We start from the raw sequence: 17936 nt of genomic DNA, 5'->3' as shown, positions 1-17936 counted from the left end.
TTTTTTTGACAGCCAATGCCAATATCTTGAAAATTAGGGTGGCCGATATACATTTTTTTGTTTTAATTAATGTTTAAGAAATTTGAAATCATTTGAAAATGGATTAAAAAGTAAATGTGTTAAATAAACATACTTATACTTTAGATGACAAAGTATTTTTCACAAATAAATAAATATTTAATAAAAATATAATAAAAAAAGGAAGTAAACACTGTAATCAACAGGGCACTCAGTATTCTGGGAAGTTTGTGTGCAGTGGGATGACTTCTATCTGTATTAGACAGAACTGTTAACGACAACGGCGAACAAGAGGGAGAATGTGAGCAATGTGTGCTCAGGCGCTGCTGTTTTCAGCGTCGTCAAAATAAAAGTCCTGCCTAGAACGCATTGGCCAAACAGGAAAACTTAATCGACCGATGCCGATATTTTAAAAATGCCAAATATTGGCCGATATATCGGTCGACCACTAGTTCATTTATTCCATGTAGATGCAATTTTTTCTCTTTATTTAGTTAAACATTGTGCAGAATGTAGAGCTTTTTGTAGGGGTGAGGAGGTGATACTATGAATAAAAATTGACGTTTTTCTTTGAAGAGATCCAGGATGTGCTCTTTTAAATGTTGTTCTTTTTATACTTACAGGAATAGTTGACCCAAAAATGAAAATGTTCAGGTCATCCAAAATGTAGATGCATTTGTTTCTTAATTGGAACAGATTTGGAGAAATTTAGCATTTCTTTTCTTGCTCACCATTAGCTCCTCTGCAGTGAATGGGTGCCATCACAAAAATCACAGTAATCCACAAGCAATGTATACAACTCCAGTCAATTAAATGTGTTGCGAAACAAAAAGCTGTTAAATAAATTCATCATTAAAACATTTTGAACTTCAAACCGATGAGTCCATTATCCATATATGCTTTTTCCTGTTGTCCACTAAGATCAAAATCCACCAACATATTTGTTTAAAACTGTTCTGGACATGTTTTCACTTGTAAACGGTGCTTCATCTGTGTGGATTTCTCTTTTGATTTAGCCGAGATTGCTTTTTCATTGGAGAAAGCAATTTTATGGATTATGGACTTCAGTTGGAACCAATGGTCTAAAGTTAAAAAAGTTTCAATGGATTTGTTTTTTACAAACATGCAGCTTGTGGATTTTTGTGGTGTTTTTATCAGCTGTTTAAACTCTCATTCTGACGGCACCCATTCACTGCAGAGAATCCATTGGTGAACAAGTTTTTGGGTGAACTATTCCTTTAAAGTACTGATACAGAATCAGATTGCCCCTGTGTTTAAACTCCTTTTGATCATGAAGTCTACATAAAGCATGAATTTGTTTATATTCATAGAATGAGTCAAACTTAGCTTTTAGCTGTTGTAAATATGAATGCATATTAGCTTGACAACCATAAACAGTCTACAATTTGGCTAATGGACTGTTATTTGGTGAACGTGTCGTTTATTCTTGTGTCGTGCTTAAAGGTGGGGTTAGCGATTTTTCAAAAACGCTTTAGAAAACTGATTCGGGCCGACTAGCAAAACAAACTTGTAGCCAATCAGCAGTAAGGGGCGTGTCTACTCATGATGTGGAGGAGAGAGCGTTCAGTGCACAGGACATTAGCGAGCCGAGCGACAGAAAGATAGAGATGGCGGATAAAAAACAAAAGAGGAAAACGTCTGCGGAACAAAAGAAGGCTTAAGGCAATAAGTAGGACCCGTGTAAATATTGGATCAGCTTTCCAGCACTGGAGAGAACTCAAGGAGCGGAAGGCCTGCGATCGGACGCCGAGGTTGCTTTGTTTCTTCTCGATAGGTGAGTAACACCGTGTCTCGCGCTGCGCCGCAACAGCTAAAGTCTGTCTAGTACACTGGGCGCGACAAAGCAACCGTTGAAAATCATTTGAAATTTGTGTCAATACGTCATGAATAGAGCACAGCAGCAGTTTTCTGTCGGGGATTTGTCGCGCCGCATCCAGTGTAGACCATAGATATGTATATATATCTATGGTGTAGACGGCATCACTGATTATAATGAGTTCTATAGTATTTTGTCACGCCGCGCCACTTGCGTCCGGTGCAGACACGGTGTAACATTGGTTTTGCTTTGTTTCACAGAACTAATCGTTGCCTGGGTTGCGTACGTATGTGTGGGGCGGAGCTATCAAAATAGGGGCGAGACCCTTTTGGGGTAGGGGCGTGTTTGTTTTGGTGATTTCAAATGTCAACATTGGCTACTAGAAATCGCTTACCCCACCTTTAAGTACACCCTAACTTATTGTTATAATTAGTGTGCCTATCTACTTTGCAGCCTCAAATATATGACCTTATGTCACATTACAGTGAAAATTTCAAATAGAAATTACTCAGACAAAATTAGAGAATTTACTGTGTGTTTATGTGCCTTTGCAGTGAATGTATCTTTAAAGGCCATTTCTGACTCTGTCATCATGTTCTCGCAGTACTGCAGTGACCTTGGCTTTACCCACATTTGTAGCCTTTCAGTATGCATGACTCAACCTTGTAATGACAAACCATCATGCGTCATACTGCTCTCAACTAGGCTATTCTGTGTGAGAATAAACACATGCCAGTCCATTGGCCTAATGAACAAACCAGAAATCAGTTTTCACTTTACCAGCACACTTAAACCACTGAAGCAACTTAGTTTCACTTTTGATGTCCACATTTAATGAAATGCAGGACACCCATGGCCATGGAAAACCAGGAAGTTTGAGGAAATTGTGATTTCCAGGATTAATTAATATACATAGTAAATATATTCATAATTCAAAACAGTTCTATTTCAAGTGAGTGCTGTACTTTTTAACTTTCTATTAATGAAAAAGAATCCTGAAAAAATTTATCACACAACAGCACAATGGTTTTTAACACTGAAAATAATAATAAGAAATGATTCTTGAGCACCAAATCGGCATATTAGATTGATTTGCTATCACAAGAATAAATTACATTTGAAAATAAATTCAAATAGATATCGGTTATTTTAAATTATAACAATATTTGGCAATGTTACTGTATCGATTTGATTAAATAAATGTTTTGATCAAGTAAATGCTGCCTTGGTGAACATAGAGACTTCTTTCCAAGGGGAAGTCATGGCCTAATGGTTAGAGAGTCGGACTCGTAACCCAAAGGTTGTGGGTTCGAGTCTTGTACCGGCAGGGATTGTAGGTGGGGGGAGTGAATGTACAGCGCTCTCTCCCACCTTCAATACCATGACTGAGGTGCCCTTGAGCAAGTGCAACTGCAACTGCTCTCCGGGCGCCGCAGCAAAAAATGGCTGCCCACTGCTCCGGGTGTGTGTTCACGGTGTGTGTTCACTGCTGTGTGTGTGCACTTTGGATGGGATAAATGCAGAGCACTAATTCCTAGTATGGGTCACCATACTTGGCCACATGTCACTTCACTTCACTTCACTTCAAAACATGAAAATCTTACCAACCACAAACTTTTGAAGAGTAGTGCATGTTTCTGTTTATGCTCAACTGGAAAATATTTGAGTAATAATATTTTATTACAAATTATAAAATATCTTTTTGAGTGTAATCTGTGTAAACATTTTTTTTACAAAACAAAAACAGTCATTTGAATGACAGGAAGGAATGAAAAAGTATGGAACTTCAGATGCAGGAACCCTGAATACAATAATTAAACTATTTTGCATATTATGATATTACATTACAGTGTTTCCCCTAGGTTTTCAGCTTTGGGGGTGTAATTTAAATGTAATTTAATGGTTAAATTACATTTTATTAATCAAAAAGCATGTCTAATTAATTAAAATCATGAAACTTAAACAATTTAACATCAATTTATTAAAAGTTTAACAAATATTACGTTTAGGGCCCTATGAAATGTTTTATTTGTCCAACCTTATGTTTTATTGTAACCAAATTCTGTTTTAGCATGTCTAATTTGAAAGCATAAAACATGTTTCATTTATTCTTACAATAGCCTTATGATTTTTTTGCTCAGAAATTCTGTGTTGTGTATTTACATTTTGTTTTAAGGCATAAAACATTCATTTAATCCATCTTTTAAGTAATGAAAATTTTTGGAAAATAAAGGTAATTTAATATTACAATTAAAACATTGAAGAAATATTGAATGCTTATTCCTTTAAAAATAAGGTTTTAATAATTTTAGTAGTAGTAGTAGCAGCGGTCTGTTACGTACATTCTACTGAACAACAGTAATATATTTCTGCCGCAATGCCCTCAAGTTAAACCAAACTTTTATTTTGACGGGTTGCCGTGAATACCATTACATTTCTGTGTGTATATGACATGATGATAGTTTTACTCAAATGAAACGATCAAATGCTGATGAAGTGACTCTCAGAGCAGTTCTGGAGATGTTATTCATGTATTTATGTCCTCATTTAGTGAGACAGCAGAGGTTAATATCACCGGAAGCGTCACAAGCGTTTCAGTACAAGTACTACACAAAACCGCGCATCTGCGCCATTCATTAACACAGAGACACGCAGAAGTGTGTGTGTGTGTGTGTGTGCGCGTGAGCGCGCGCATCGGGTGTATGGCGTTCGGACGGGATCTTTAATATGACGCTGCAACATGCACTCGTCTCAATGAACGTCTCACTGATGTCTTAATTTATTTATTTTTTTTGCTATTTAATCCATTCATTTTAAGACGTAGACGTCACGCAGACGTCACATAAATCACGTGTGGCAGTGAAGTGTCGAGCCAGACGTCACGCGTGTATGGAAGTTTAAAAAAATAAAATAACAATTCGCTAACACGTATCATAACACGCTGCTCACACGGCTCAGTGCAGTGTGTAAGCCAATGCACAATTTACTTGCCCTTCATTCATTCCTCTCAATGGACGTGACATCTGCGTCTGACTTTTTTGTTTTAAATTGCAGTGTTTAGTTCGTCTTTTTCCCGGCTAACATACAATATACACTAATTATGTATTAAATAGAAATATATTCATATATAATAATATAACATTTTTTAGAAATATTTTTTTCATTACACTCTTTGTAAAAGTATAAAGATAACATAAAAAAGTCTATAACATATAAATAACGAATGTCTCTGGAAGGAATCCTTTAGTGAAGTTTGTGTTGCTGTAGGAATACTCATGTCATTTAGTTTTATTAAATCCTTTTTGATTTTCTTTTACATTTGGGGGCTATTGTGTTTTTATCGGTCACATTTTTAATGTAGCCTACAGCACATCAGTGATTGCCAACCCGTCGATCGCAATCGTCTGCTAGATCTGAGACTGTTGCTGTAAAATACATAGAAAATACATTATGCCTGATCAATGTTCAGTTTTTCAAGCGCCTTTCTTCTTTGCTTTATTTTACGTTTAAAACATTATATTAGGATTCTTTGAAGAATAAAAGAACAGCACTTATTTTATTATTCATTTATTTTTTCCTTTCTTTTTTGAAAGAAAATGAATACTTTTATTCAGCAATAATGTTAAATTGATAAGATTTCTATATTTTGAATAATAATCTGCAGGATTCATCAATCAATACTGTAAAAATATCACAGAAAAATATTAAGCAGCACAATTGTTTCCGACATTGAAACTACATTGAAGTTACAATACATTACATTGTGACAGAAGACTGGAGTAATGATGCTGAAAATTCAGCTTTGCATCTCAGAAATAAATATAAGGTATATTACAATAGAAAACCATTATTTTAAATTGTAATGATATTTCACAATATTAACCAGACCCCGCCCCTTCAATCAATCAATACATAAATAAAACCTGATATAAATATGATTCACCTATTTTTTTTTGTCATGTCCTCGATCGTTACCGTTGAGAAAACTTATTTCTAAGATAAGCTTATTTTAAGCTTCATGATCAGTGAATTATGTGTACCAAACAAGCAAAGAATAATAAATATGTAAGGGTGTGCGATAGAGACAAAAAATGATATCTCTATTTTCTGTGATTTTTAGCAATAACGATAATCAGACTCTATTTTTCTGAGTGCGTTGCGCTGCAGGACTGCTGTGGACAGCTGACTCCTAAAGTTTTTCATATTCTTCATATTCTGCGTGGTCGGTTCACAGCAGTGATAGAAATTAATCTTTTCCAACAAAAGTTATTTTGACCCTTTATGGGCATTTTTACCTTTTTTTTCTAGAAGTGTGCATTATCTTTTGCATCAAATTCTTATATTTAATCAATAAAGTGAATTAGAATAATAAGACATTTGGGACTATTACCAAACCAATAAAATCATTATAAACAAAATTCATCTTTGCAATGCAGAGAAAACACAGAAGCTGCATCTGAAGAGGCATTTAGATGCATTTACACACTGTTTAATGCAGGACATGAATGCTTTAACCTGCAGTTACAAATGCAGAAATAATGTTTTGATATTTTAATCCTAATACGTTGAATAGCCTACTGATATTTGAAAATAATAATAAAAAAAAATGAAAAGGTATTTTAAATGTGAACTTAAAACCGCCAGTAGGTGTCAACAAGTCACCATTAATAAGTGAGTAATTGCTCATTTAAACAGTTGATACATTCAGAAATAAAAGACTGTCATGTTGCTCAGAGACGCAAATCACTCTTTGTGTGATATTATGAAATAAGTATAACCTATAGGCCAGTGCAGGTGCATATGGGCCCGGGCAGTTTGGGGGCCCGCCGAGCACAGGAAACTTTTAGAAAGTTGAAACGATGAATAGAGCCCTGCATGGGCCAGACCTTGTCCGACAGCTTATCAGAATTCTCGCCCAGAGTCCGACTGGATCCCCTGCCTTTTCTCTCTCTCTCTTCCCCATCAAACAGCTGCTGTTGCAGCCATTACAATATTTTAGTTTTGGTTTTTAATGGCAAAGTGGTCATATTTCTTTTAGTTTCTTTAAGTTAATTTAGAAATATGTTTGGAACATTCTATGTTTGTTAAATTCAAGTTTTTGTTTTTTAAAGGAACGACCAAGCGGCCAGCAGCCAGCGGCCAGCGGCAGGAAGCGCGATGAGCATATGTTTGATCAATTTAGCCTTCTTCTCAATTCAACACGACTTGCCTAAAATAAAATCTATGGATAAAAAAAAACACCATGCTTTTCACCATATTAATAAAAAAATTTAACCTAGATAAATGTGCGCTATTAAGCGCATATCTGGGGTGCATTTCCCAAAAGCAACTATGGTCGCAAGTCCCCCCCCCCGCCTCCCCCAATAACAGTGGTAACTTAAAAATAAGCTGTCATTTTTGCTCATAAAGGTAAGAGTATACATCGTTCGGAACTGCAAAAAATTGTGCACTCACAATATCAATATCACGTTAAAAAAATAAAAGGGCTCAAGGAACTATGGGCTGTCTTTTTCTACCTGTCCCTCTGTAGGTAGATCTTGCCTTTCATCAAGGCTGAGGTCAGGGATCTTGGGCTTGAAAAGGTTGGTGACCACTGGGTTACACTATTCAACAGAGAACCAGTACTTTTTGAGCAACATGACATAAGCAATTGATAATGTAGGAAACAGCAGACAACTATAATCAATTGTACCGAAGCATTTTCTACTTGTTTAAAATACGACAAATTGATGTAATGATGAGCACAAGTGGCTAGATGATGTGAAGGTTAAACATAGTTTTGAGAATTTCAGCTGTGATCTGAGAAATGTACTAAAGCGACTGGAAAACTGGAAGTAAAAGGTACAGTCAGTTATTCAGCATGTAATAAAAAACTTGTAATGCATTCGTTTACATTTTTAAAAATTATTTTTTAGAACAATTTCAATAAATGTTCATACATGATTCCCTGCTTTTCCTGCAGGTGCTAAACACTCTTTGGTTTCCCCTCATCTGTAAATAAGTTGTCCACAAATGACAACTGACCTTTCGCAAAAACAAAGCCTACTTTTGCTATGTCCGACAAGTCACATGCCATACAGTGAAAATACATTGCGGAACAAAGCAATGCTTAGTATAAAACTAAGTGTCAGCTTAAATTTTTTGGCAAAAAGTTCAAACACTAAATAGACCCAGAGTTTGTTGACTCTAGCGTCACAGTTCAAGCAGCACGTGAACTGATCCATTATCTCTTTTAGTAACAGCACATGAATGAATATCAAAGGTTATGTTTTTTATGTTTTTTTATGGAGGTTAAAAAACATGGAAGAATTGAAAAAGAAACCCTGGCTCTAAAATGTTAATTCTCTTCTGGGTTTTCTGCAGCTGTTGATACAAATAAATGTTTTTATGCATCTGCAAAAACGTTTAGGCTAAAAAAAATTAAATAAATAAATAAAAAATAATAATTAAATGTTTTTTAGTATAAATCTGTCAGATCGCCTGTCAATCACTTTGGCGAAACTATAAAACTAAATATTACAACTCCAAAATAAAAAATTACAAATATTGTTTGTTAGTTAAATTAGCCCAAAATATAGCAATGTTTAAAAATGCGTAATTTTGTGTTGGTCTAGAGACTCCTAGTGGTGAATACATGCTAGAACAACTTATTTTTATGATTTCTTCATAAGTATCTGTGGATATGTGGACAAGAAGCAATGTCATACAGAATTATTTATATAATTTGTATAAATATTTACTTTTTGGAATAAAAAGCTATACATAAAGGTAAAAAGCACTTTAAACATTTAAACATAATTGAGGATAAGTGAAAACAATAATAGAGAATTAATAGGTATAATAAAGCACAAATAAGGGGATGGAATGGGCTGGAAACCCTTGCAGCAAACATGTGGTAGACGCAGATGTCACGCAGACGTCACGTTCAGTGAGACGAGTGCATGTTGCAACGTCATATTAAAGATCCCGTCCGAACGCCATACGGGCGGAATGCCGCTGTGCGTGATACAGAGAGCGCGACCATAACGTAGAGACTGAAATGACATGCCATCCTGTAAATAAGATAAATAACATAAAGCTATTTAGTTTGCTTAATAAAAGAAGAAGGTATAGACATGTTCTATAGGAAAGGTAACTTTATATGACTTCTGTTGTGATCTGGCGCTATAGAGAAAATATAATTAAATAAAATTAACTTGACCTTCAAGGGGGGGCGGGCCACCCTAAAATAATGGCAGGGGAAACACTGCATTAGCATCATCGCTTTTCATTGCAGAACTGTGGTTGGCTAGAGAGTTGATATTCATTAGCATTTGTGTCCCTAAACAGGCCTCTGTTAATATGCAACAATTTAACTATGCAGCAACAACACAATTAATGAAGACGTCTCAGTGGTTTTGACGATACAAATTGACAGTAGAAGGAAAAAGACAGGTAGAGTGCGAGAGAACAAAACATGTTAAGAGCTGAAGCGAGTGCGTGGAGCTGGTGGAGACGGGCTGTATGACAGATTGAGGCCACTGACTGTTCTCAGAGAGCAGCTGTGAGATGTGGGAGTTCTCAGATGAAGCAATTATGACTTACTGCAGCACCTCTACTCAGCCCACACAACTATAGTCTGGCCTGTCTGGATTTTAGACGCTGTGCTTGCATATTTGAGCTCCAGTGAATTGATATGAACTGTTATGTTGGCCTAAATGATTGACCTGAAAAGCCTTGACAAACTTAAACCATTATTATAAGCAAAATGAGAATCATTTCTGGTCTTCATTGATAATTGCAAGTTACTTTAATGCTATCAACTCTTTTGACTTGACATATTTAGAATTAGGGCTGCACGATAAATATCGCACTATATTTAATGCGCATCTCGTCAGTAAAGCCGGTTCTGTAATCAGCGGTAAATCTCTACACGTGTGTGATTTCACGTGGAGCAGCATTTACTACACCGAGCCGTTGTTCACTGACAAGCTGCGCAAAACCACGATCATATTTTGCGCATGTTTTGCTCTGTGTAGTTAATGCTGCTTCACGTGAAAGCACGCACATGATTACAGAACCGGCTTTACTGACGAGATGCGCATTAAATATCGTGCAATATTTATCGTGCAGCCCTATTTAAAATACAAACTGAAATATTTTGTTAAATAGTTTTTAGTCATCCTGCTGCCCCCTTGCTAAGGCCCCCTGGTTTTGAGAACCACTATACTGTCATGCATTTATGGCAAGAAATCATAAGGATTTATGCTGATATTATCCAAAACCCCTTTTTGCCTAGGGCGCTTCTAAACTTTTGGAGAGCACTGTACTCATTTTTGTAGAACTGGTTTGGTTTCGGTCTGGATAAATAATACTTGATACCAGTGATTCTCTGTTGGTATTGAGTTATACTGAGAGTATTATTGAGAAAATATTCCCCAGACAAATACAGAACTGCCACCAGCACCTTGAATGATTGAAAAGGCAAGATGGATCCATGGATTTGTGTTGTTTATATCTGACTTTGCCAATCTTGTACTGTTCAATTTTCTAGACAAACTAGAGATTGCTGTATGTGAAAATCCCAGAAGATTAGCAGGATCTTGAGATACTCAGACCACTCTGTTTTTATCATCCCATGGTTAAAGTCATGTTGATAACATTCCTTCATAGAGTTGCACAATTTCAAAAAAATCGAATCGTGAATTTTTTTTCTGATAAAATTGTGATTGTAATTCAAAATGTGTAAAGAAAAAAAGTTCCAGGTTTGCTGTGCTTGTTTGTATGAACACAGTTCAGGGCTCGCAAAATCGCTAGCCTGACGTCCCGGGGCTATTGTGTTTTCCAGTCGGGCTACCAAAATGTATCACCACTCTACCCTGACAGGCTATCTTAAATGCAGATCTCCCGTGGGTCCTTAAAAACTCAAAGTGAGTTGTATCAAACTTAAGGCCATAAAAAGTTTTAAATGTTAAATGGTATAAGAAATGTCTTAATTATAATTTCAAGAGGTCTTACAGTTGGGGACGGAAAGACAAGAATCGCGATACGGCTGGATTAAACTTCAAAAGGCAATGATGTCATTGAATAAATATGTGCGCTGCACGTTTCAATTTAAAATTATATTCCTGATAAAGCAGCGTTTATGAGCGTGGAGCTGCTTTGTGTATTTCACATAATATTTCAGAGAGAGAATGAATTTGCATTTCCAATTAGACTTTCTTGCTGTTTATGGTCAGATCAATGCAAATATCAACTCATGTTTTTACGCAGCAAACACATAGAGTTGTAAATGAGAAAGAAGTTAATGTGCCTTCTAAAAATCTGAACAATTAAGACCGTAATATTTATACGTTTTAAATTGACAATAATTTATTGGCTTAAATTATCCCTTTTCATAAAAATGGTCTAAAGGCTGAAATGCTGTTGTATAAGATTTTTGTTTTTGTGAAAACCTGTATCTGAACTGTAAATCATGTAATTTTATGGCTCAGTACTGTATGTTACCACAGACATTGTCCAACCCACTCATTCATTTTACTTGTGCAGCTCTTAAAATGGGTCATAAATCGCCTTAAATTTATTTGTAAAAAATTCTGTAGATATCCTGTAAATAGTGAAATAAAATTCCTTCCTTCATATTTGTTGATATTTGAGTATTCAAAATATTTTTGATTGACATTTAAACTCCTATCTGATTTTCTATATTTATTTTTGGGGCTAGTTAAATAAATTTTCGGGCTACCAAAATCTGAAGAGTCCATGGGCTGAGTTTAGCCCTGCAGTTTTTACCACACTTCACTCAATGTAAAACACACAGCTTATATATTTATTAAATTAAAGCATAGTATTTGGATTTGATAGTTTTATTTTGATTAACCGTGCAGCCATATTTTCTTCCTCATTCTAATGTTTGGTTTGCATAATTCGGCCAATTGAACATGATGTAATTATGCATTGATTTGCTGCTGCATGAATGGCCGATTAGATATTTGCATTAAGAATGAGAATATATGGTAATGCAAACAGTAAGTGACCACTGTTGTGTATGATATGGTGTAGTCTAGTGCTTGTAGAGCTTTTGAACTGTGTTCCTGGTCACTGCTGTGCCGTTTTACTTCAAGTGATTAGTAGTTTAATCCTGAACAGTAGAAGCCAGCTGCCACTGTTTTTGTGCTATTTCTGTTTTCTGTGTAGATGCTAGAATAAATCATTAGATTAAGACAATATCTGAATGTACTGGAAAGTTCAAAAACTAGTTAATGAACAATTGAATGTTCAAAAAATTCAAGGAATGAAATGGAACTGAGGAGCAGTATGAACAAAGACAAAACAATGGAAAGAGAGCTGGTCATACTTGTCCTTGGTTGTACTTTTGAACCCGAACCCTGATCCTGATCAAACACTTGTGTTGTGTGTGTATTTCTCACCCTCAGGGACACAATGTGGCGTGTGTTCACAGGCGCTCTCTCCGTCGAGGAAAAGGAAAAGGGCAGTCAGGTGCTTCAGGACCTGAGGGAGATCGAGTCATGGGTGTATCGGCTGCTGCGCTCCCCTGTGCCTGTTGCTGGTCAGCGACGTGTTGACGTGGAAGTGCTCCCCCATGAACTGCAGCCTGCCCTGACCTTTGCCCTTCCAGACCCTTCCCGCTTCAGCATTGTAGACTTCCCTCTCCACCTGCCCCTGGAGCTGCTGGGAGTTGATGCTTGTCTGCAGGTCCTGGCCTGCATTCTGCTGGAACACAAGGTATGGATGGCCAGAGGAACACAACCACAACTCTATCAGATGGCAGAGACCCATAGATTACTATATTTGTGTACTATTTTCATGGTACTCCAAGATATGTCAAAGAACATGGTACCACCACAGTAAATGTACAGAAATACAATATGCATCTGTATCGAAATGCATCTGTGGTGTGGCTATGCTTACATTTACCTCACTGTATAAGGATGCACCATATTAGAGGTCTACACGGAGGACCCGTGACCCGAGGACCCGGGACCCGACCCGGGATCCGTACAGGTTCGGGGCTATATTTTAAATGGTCAGCCGTGTCTGGGTCGGGTCCCAATCTATTACTTCGGGTCCCGGGTCTGTTTAACATTGTGTGTAATACCCGAGTCGATCGGACTCGGAGAACACCCGGCCGTTATCAGAGTCAGTCAGCGCTGTGCGTGTGTTGTTTTGTAACATTCAACTTGTAAAATTAGGATGAGAAAAGTGTAGGTGTAGTGTAGTTGGGAGGGTATCAAGAAAAAAATCAAGAAAAGAAAATTCTCTCATCAAAAAACAATCCCCAGCATATTCTGTTGTCAGACACGACTGGAACTTCAAATGGGACTGGCTTCTATGGTCAGATGTAACAAAAAAAATTTGCTTTTTTAGCAACAAACACTCAAGATGGGTTTGTTGCACACAGGGATAAAAAGTACACCATGTGTACAATGAAATATACTGCTGTATTTTTGATGTTGTGGGCCTATATTTCTGCTGGTGGTCCTGGACATCTTGTTTAGATACATGGCATCTTTGATTCTATCAAATACCAACAGATAAAAATCAAAAAGTGATTGTCTCTGTTAGAAATCGTATAATGGGCCATGTTTAGATCTTCCAACCGGACAATAATCCAAACACAAACCTCAAAAACAACACAAAAATGGGTCACTGAGCACAAAACCAAGCTTCTGCTATGGCCATTCCAGTCCTCTGACCTGAACCCTATAGAAAATGAGTGTGGTGAACTGAAGAGGAGAAGCACCATCATGGAGCTGGGAATCTAAAGGGTCCGGAGTGATTCTGGATGAAGGAATGGTCTCTGATCTCTTGTCAGGTGTTCTCTAACCTCATCAGGCATTATAGGAGAAAATTTAGAGCTGTTAAATTGGCAAATGGCGGTTTCAAAAAGTATAAAAAGAATAAAAGGGTGCCGTTAATTGTGTCCAATGTGTATGAGAGAAAAACATTTGTCATAATGATATTTCCCCCCATTTTAAATTCTTATTCTCCAATGAAAGGTTAGATTTATGTGAATTTTTTAAATAAAAGATAAAAATGATTAACAATGCAGATCTATTTTCACAGCCTTCTTTGATCATGTTTACCAAGGGTGCCAACAATTCTGACCACGGCTGTGTGTGTGTGTGTGTGTGTATATATATATATATATATACACGTGTATGTGTAAGCTGGTTTTATTTTGTCACAATGTCTCAGAAATATCCTTATTATCCTTAATTAGACAGTCATGCATAGTGAGAGGTACCAGTGATAATTATTTGAAATAATTTGCACTGTTTTTACCGAGAGTGTTGAACAGGCTGACACTTGAGAGGAAGCAATAATTTTAGGCTGTTTTTAAAATATACTGTCATGGCTGAGGTTAATGGTTGTTGTCTATAGATCTGTTGTTTCAAATGATGAAGCTAGAATATGCGGGTCACACTGGTAATGACAGGGAGATTTACTCTCACCCTCTGCTGTCTGTAGGTGGTACTGCAGTCCCGAGATTATAACGCTCTCTCAATGAGCGTCATGGCATTTGTTTCAATGATTTACCCCCTTGAGTACATGTTTCCTGTCATTCCACTGTTGCCCACCTGCATGGCCTCCGCAGAACAGGTAACACAACATCTTTTTTGAACAGTTGGTGTATAAACAATGAAGCTCTCTTTATTTGTCACACACATATCTTCTTTTTCTAGCTCCTGCTAGCACCCACTCCATATGTCATTGGTGTGCCTGCCAGTTTCTTCCTGTACAAGTCTGATTTTAAGATGCCTGATGACGTTTGGTTAGTGGATCTGGACTGCAACAAGGTATATCTATCTGTAACTACCCACACGGGTTTGTGGATTCTACCATGTTGTAAAGCCTTTAACAATTAATTATGTATATACTATAGTGGTCTTATGTTACTTCTATATCTTTATCAATGTAGGTCACTGTTCCAAGCAACGCAGAATTGCTCCCTCCCCTTCCTGAACCTGAGGCCTCTGAGCTGAAGAAACACTTGAAGCAGGTAAGCAAACCAGATGTCCTCTTTTCTCTAAGGAGCCCCTACCATTAGCTCTGAATAGGAATTAGATACTAACTGAATTCTAGAAGAAATGCATAGTAATTATACTGTCTTCTAACGGCTGTTGTAAACACGGCCAATTCTAATTGCATTTAAACCAAAGAGAAGGCTGACAATGCAAATATATTCTTTAAACCCTGTCATTTGAAGCCAAATGCAGACATAAAATTAGACATTTTCTGATGTTTCTAGGGTTTATGTTGACGGATTCATGTTTTATATGATCACTTATGTATTGTAATGACTGTATATTCTCCCCTTTTTTTTGTTCCAGCTCTTGGAGGTAACACGTTTTGAGTTTCCCTATCTATAGACTCAATAATGGTTCTAGTTCTCTCGCTTAACCCTTTACAATCCCATTGTGATGAGAGGGGCGGGGCCGAGAGCCGTGGGAACGGAGCGAGGCCGGTGGAGTAAATGCTAATGCGTGACACCTGCGCTACTCTCCGGTCTCGAGTCCCACGGAGGAGCTCCGGAAGGATAAAAGGAGGAGTTACAACAGTGTTGGACGAGAGAGGACCAGGCCTCGATTTTATTTTGTGTTTTGTGTGCGGCAGTCGTCCGCGAGGGGCTGCCGCCTTACTTTAATTTTGTGTTTATTTATTTTATTAAAATGTTTAAATATTTGCCGGTTCCCGCCTCCTTCTCGTGACTACGAACTTTGTTACAATGGTGCCGAAACCCGGGAGGAAGGAGGGACACGCTGTCAGAGAGCCCTTGCTGCTGAGGGGGATCGCCTCGCCGCTGTGGTGAGTCCGTGGTGCCATCGAGCATGGCAGAGCAGTCTGCCGCCATGGAGGCTCGAGGCGGTGGGCTTGAGTGAGTTGCTGGGGGGGCGGACGAACTCGCTGCCGGCCGCCTATGCTGTGGAGGGACAGCTGCCGTCCGTGAGGGAGCGGAGGAGTCGCCGCCGTTCGCCTGAGGCTGGAGCCTGCTGCCATCCGCCATGATGGGGAGGAGCAGGGAACGGGGGACTCCTGCCGGCTGCCCGAACCCGGAGGAGCCGTCGCCGTCCACCGGGCGGCGGAGGGATCTCTCCGCTTGTTCCTGCTGCCCGATCTCCTCAGCAGCGAGGGCTCTCTGACAGCGTGTCCCTCCTTCCTCCCGGGTTTCGGCACCAATGTAACAAAGTTCGTAGTCACAGGAAGAAGGAGGCGGGAACTGGCGAACATTTAAAGAAAACTTTAATAAAATAAGCAAACACAAAATAGCGCGACAGCCCCTCGCGGACGACTGTTGTGCACAAACAGAACCAAAACACAAAATAAAATACAGGCCTGGTCCTCTCTCGTCCAACACTGTCGTAACTCCTCCTTTTATCCTTCCGGAGCTCCTCCGTGGGACATGAGACCGGTGAGTGGCACAGGTATCCCGCATTAGCATTTACTCCACCAGCCTCGCTCTCGGCCCGCCCCTCTCGTCACACCCACATAGTCCCTTATCTAGAGTTTCTGACCTGATTCTGGCACCTCTGAGCTTAATCAAACCCCATTGATACCAACTGTTTAAATATTTCACTGTGTTGTCATATACTGTATAATCTGTATTATACTATATAATCATTGTCATATACTGACCAACTCTGTCCTTCCTTATGTCTTTTTAATAGAGATGCATTTAATTTGGTCACAATCTGTTGTTTTTGCTGGTCTACAACAACATTTCTCAGCCAAATTGATTTACCATTTTGTTTCATCTTGCATCAAACATAATTATCATGCTGTCATTGTAATAACTCAAGCCAAAATAGTCAATACACTGAATAATCAGTTGTGTCTCACAGACCATGAGTCATGACTCTTCATTCGCCATTATGAATCATCATGAGTCAGGTTCTCATCTTCAGATCATTATTGTTCTAAAAGCTGATTTAGATTGAATTTGATCTTTTTCAGTGGTCTTTAGATGTACAATATTGCCTTATCATTCATGAAACACACATAGTAGCTCAAGAGCTCCATGAGCCAATATGAAAATCATACTTTTCTTGTGACTGTAATTTAGTTCTTTCTCACTCATTTAAGCTTTAGATTTTAAGGAAATGTTATGTAACATCCTTACCATCAACATGAAATCAAAATTCACTCTCTTTCTTCCTTAATGCACATTCATAGGAACAAAATGTCATAATATTTCCACAAAATCTCACTAGAATGTAATTTCTTTTTGGGTAACGTCACCAAAAAGAATAACCTGTTTCACTTTTTGTTTGTTGAAAATCCTGTTTCACTCTGAAAAGCATCATATTAATGAAGTATAGGCAAAATAGGTTGAGAATGTCATTTTGAGTTGACTAACACCTACCAAATAATGTTTGCAGTCAAGTTTTGAGATTTGTACACATTCTCCAATGACAAGTTTGTGTGAGATTTGCTTCCCTTTCCACCTGATAACCCACTGATTTTCTTGAGATTGGTGTGTTATATGTCCTGTGTGCACTCATACTGTCCAGTTCATGGTGTGTTGTGTCCTCGCTCTATTTGTCTCTCTGTGCTTTCTCCCCATCCTTGAATTGTCTCCACTCATGTTTAGTCACATGATTTCCCAATCTTTCTCAGTGACAGGCAGTCATGTGACATTTCCTCCATGTTTTCTTGTGTCCGTCAGTGTCTGGTAAGATTGACTGTGATCACCCAAAAGCAGATCTTCGCCTCTGATTCCAAGGTTCACACATCTTTGCATTTTGACTGTGCACGGAAAAATAACTATAATCTCCTCCCCCTTCATCAACACCTCTAGCCCTACACTCTCTGTAAACTTAACAAATACTGAAGCCATACAGATACTTCTTTATTCCACATCCTTTGAATAAACACTCACAAATACACACACATGTGACTCTGTTTGAGAGTTGTCTGTCACTCTTCCCTCCCTTCTCTTTGTGCAATGAAGGCCCTACAGAAGCCCCCTGTATCTCATAGCACTATGTTTGGCTTGAGCATGTTTCAATGCAACATCTCACTTACATTGTGCTCATAACCCAAAGCAAAAAAATCATCGTAAGCAGTAGGAGCAGATGAT

At 38.1% G+C, this 17936-nt stretch overlaps 1 protein-coding gene across 1 annotated transcript in view; it reads left to right on the top strand.

Annotated features, from left to right (window-relative positions):
* Positions 1 to 17936, top strand: part of madd (MAP-kinase activating death domain) — a 73537-nt gene that overhangs the window by 19933 nt on the left and 35668 nt on the right. The window contains exons 5-8 of the mRNA XM_016248366.1: positions 12271 to 12580; positions 14327 to 14458; positions 14542 to 14655; positions 14778 to 14858. Of these exons, the coding sequence (XP_016103852.1) occupies positions 12271 to 12580; positions 14327 to 14458; positions 14542 to 14655; positions 14778 to 14858 (637 nt within the window). The remainder of the gene's footprint in view (positions 1 to 12270; positions 12581 to 14326; positions 14459 to 14541; positions 14656 to 14777; positions 14859 to 17936) is intronic.

Source organism: Sinocyclocheilus grahami, unplaced genomic scaffold (assembly GCF_001515645.1).
Source record: "Sinocyclocheilus grahami isolate Dianchi unplaced genomic scaffold, SAMN03320097.WGS_v1.1 scaffold876.1, whole genome shotgun sequence".
NCBI classification, from domain to species: domain Eukaryota; kingdom Metazoa; phylum Chordata; class Actinopteri; order Cypriniformes; family Cyprinidae; genus Sinocyclocheilus; species Sinocyclocheilus grahami.
The sequence above is the reverse complement of the archived record's forward strand: the minus strand, read 5'-3'. Positions and strand labels throughout refer to the sequence as shown.